We start from the raw sequence: 1,579 nt of genomic DNA, 5'->3' as shown, positions 1-1,579 counted from the left end.
GGAGGTATTTAAAAGACCTGTAGATGTGGCGCTTAGGGACATGGTTTAGTGGTGGACTTGGCAGTGGTAGGTTAACAGTTGAACTTGATGATCTTGAAGATCTTTTCCAACCTAAATGATTCTATGATTCTATGAAATTTCCTTCCCTAACTATTATATTGATCAGTCTTTAACTTTGTTAATATATACATTAGTTCACTGCAATGTGATGAGGTAGTGGAATTTTACTGGAGACTTTGGTATTGTTCATGCTTAAGTAAAACAAACTAAAGGACAGCCCAGCCCTAGAAATAAGGACTTTGCTTCTTAGAGGCTTAGCTGTCCATGTGAAGGATAAAGGATACCCCTGGACAACCCCTGAAACCCTCCCAGCATCATCTGGTGTAGTATCCCAGTACTGTCTGGAGATAAGTAACTAGCAAGACTGACTCCAGGGACATCTAGATCAATAGACAAGCAGCAAGAATGCTGCAAAACTAGAGTTGCTTTGCAAAGATTTACTATGATTAGTAATTGGTACCGTGGGTGTTAGTGATTAGTCAAATCGTGTTGTACTTGAACGATTGAAGGATATAAGAACCCTGTGTAAAACCACATTCAGGGTGCCCCAATTTGGCCGGGTCACCTCATGAGCATGGATAAATATTTACCCTTGTAATTCTATACTTTGCATCCTGATCTCTCATCAGTTGGCACAGGCCAGTTGCAAATTTTCATTAACACTGAGCTGTGGTGCAGAACAAGCCATGGTTTCCCTGCTCTCCAGCACGAGACTCAAGGCCCACTCAGAAACCCAAGTGTAGCTGTGATCACACCAAATTTAAATATTTCTTCTGGAGGCTGGCCAGGGCTGCAAGGCTGGGGCAAAGGACGTTGAGGGGCAGAGCATGAACAAGACCAGATGAACAGTGATCCCTCCAAAGGGAAAGACCCTTTAGGAGTTCTGTCCCATCTGTGCAGCCACTCTGGCACCCCAGCCTCCAGTTTGACTCAGCAAAAGGGGATCACATAGGTACCCAGAGATAGCAGTAGGCCAGGGCCCACTCAGTGATGTGCAGTACAGGCAGGAAAAAGTTTGTCTCCACCTGACTCCAACCATGAGGACACAGCTTGACCAACATGGAGGAGGACACCGAGAAGATTTTTTTTGTGGGCCTCCACATGCACCAGGTCTCCTGAATCACAGAGTGAACATTGACAGCATACACCAACAGGCCCAGCTCGTGGAGCACCAACCGCATCATCTACCTCCAGAAGAGGCAGAGGAGTGGCTTGATAGCCACTGGGCAAGGGGAAACTTAATAAAATTCCCAAGTGAATCTGATCAGCTAGGTCAATACACTTCTGAACTTGCCCAAGCACTTTCTAGCAGCATGTAGTGCCCATAGGAACCTCACATAATGGAGGTCAAAGCCAAACTCCTGCAGTTTCCCGGTGGGGTAGCTGTCATCCCTCCCTATCAAATGTCTTTGCTACAAGGCAATGAACAGACTGATGCTATGTACTAAGTGGAGCAAGTTGTGAATCAGCTGTCCAAGATGCTCCAACCTGGGACCACCTAGGTCTGGTTGGGAGGGAT

General features: G+C 46.1%; 1 protein-coding gene across 1 annotated transcript in view; it reads right to left on the bottom strand.

Annotated features, from left to right (window-relative positions):
- ZMPSTE24 (zinc metallopeptidase STE24) overlaps positions 1–1,241 on the bottom strand; it is a 31,182-nt gene extending 29,941 nt beyond the window's left edge. The window contains exon 1 of the mRNA XM_009286657.1: positions 1,017–1,241. Within this exon, the coding sequence (XP_009284932.1) occupies positions 1,017–1,241 (225 nt within the window). The remainder of the gene's footprint in view (positions 1–1,016) is intronic.
- Positions 1,242–1,579: the final 338 nt, after the last annotated feature.

The sequence above is a fragment of the Aptenodytes forsteri genome, unplaced genomic scaffold, assembly GCF_000699145.1.
Source record: "Aptenodytes forsteri isolate BGI_AS27 unplaced genomic scaffold, ASM69914v1 Scaffold40, whole genome shotgun sequence".
Classification (NCBI taxonomy): Eukaryota; Metazoa; Chordata; class Aves; order Sphenisciformes; family Spheniscidae; genus Aptenodytes; species Aptenodytes forsteri.
This window is presented reverse-complemented; position numbering and strand designations above follow the sequence as displayed.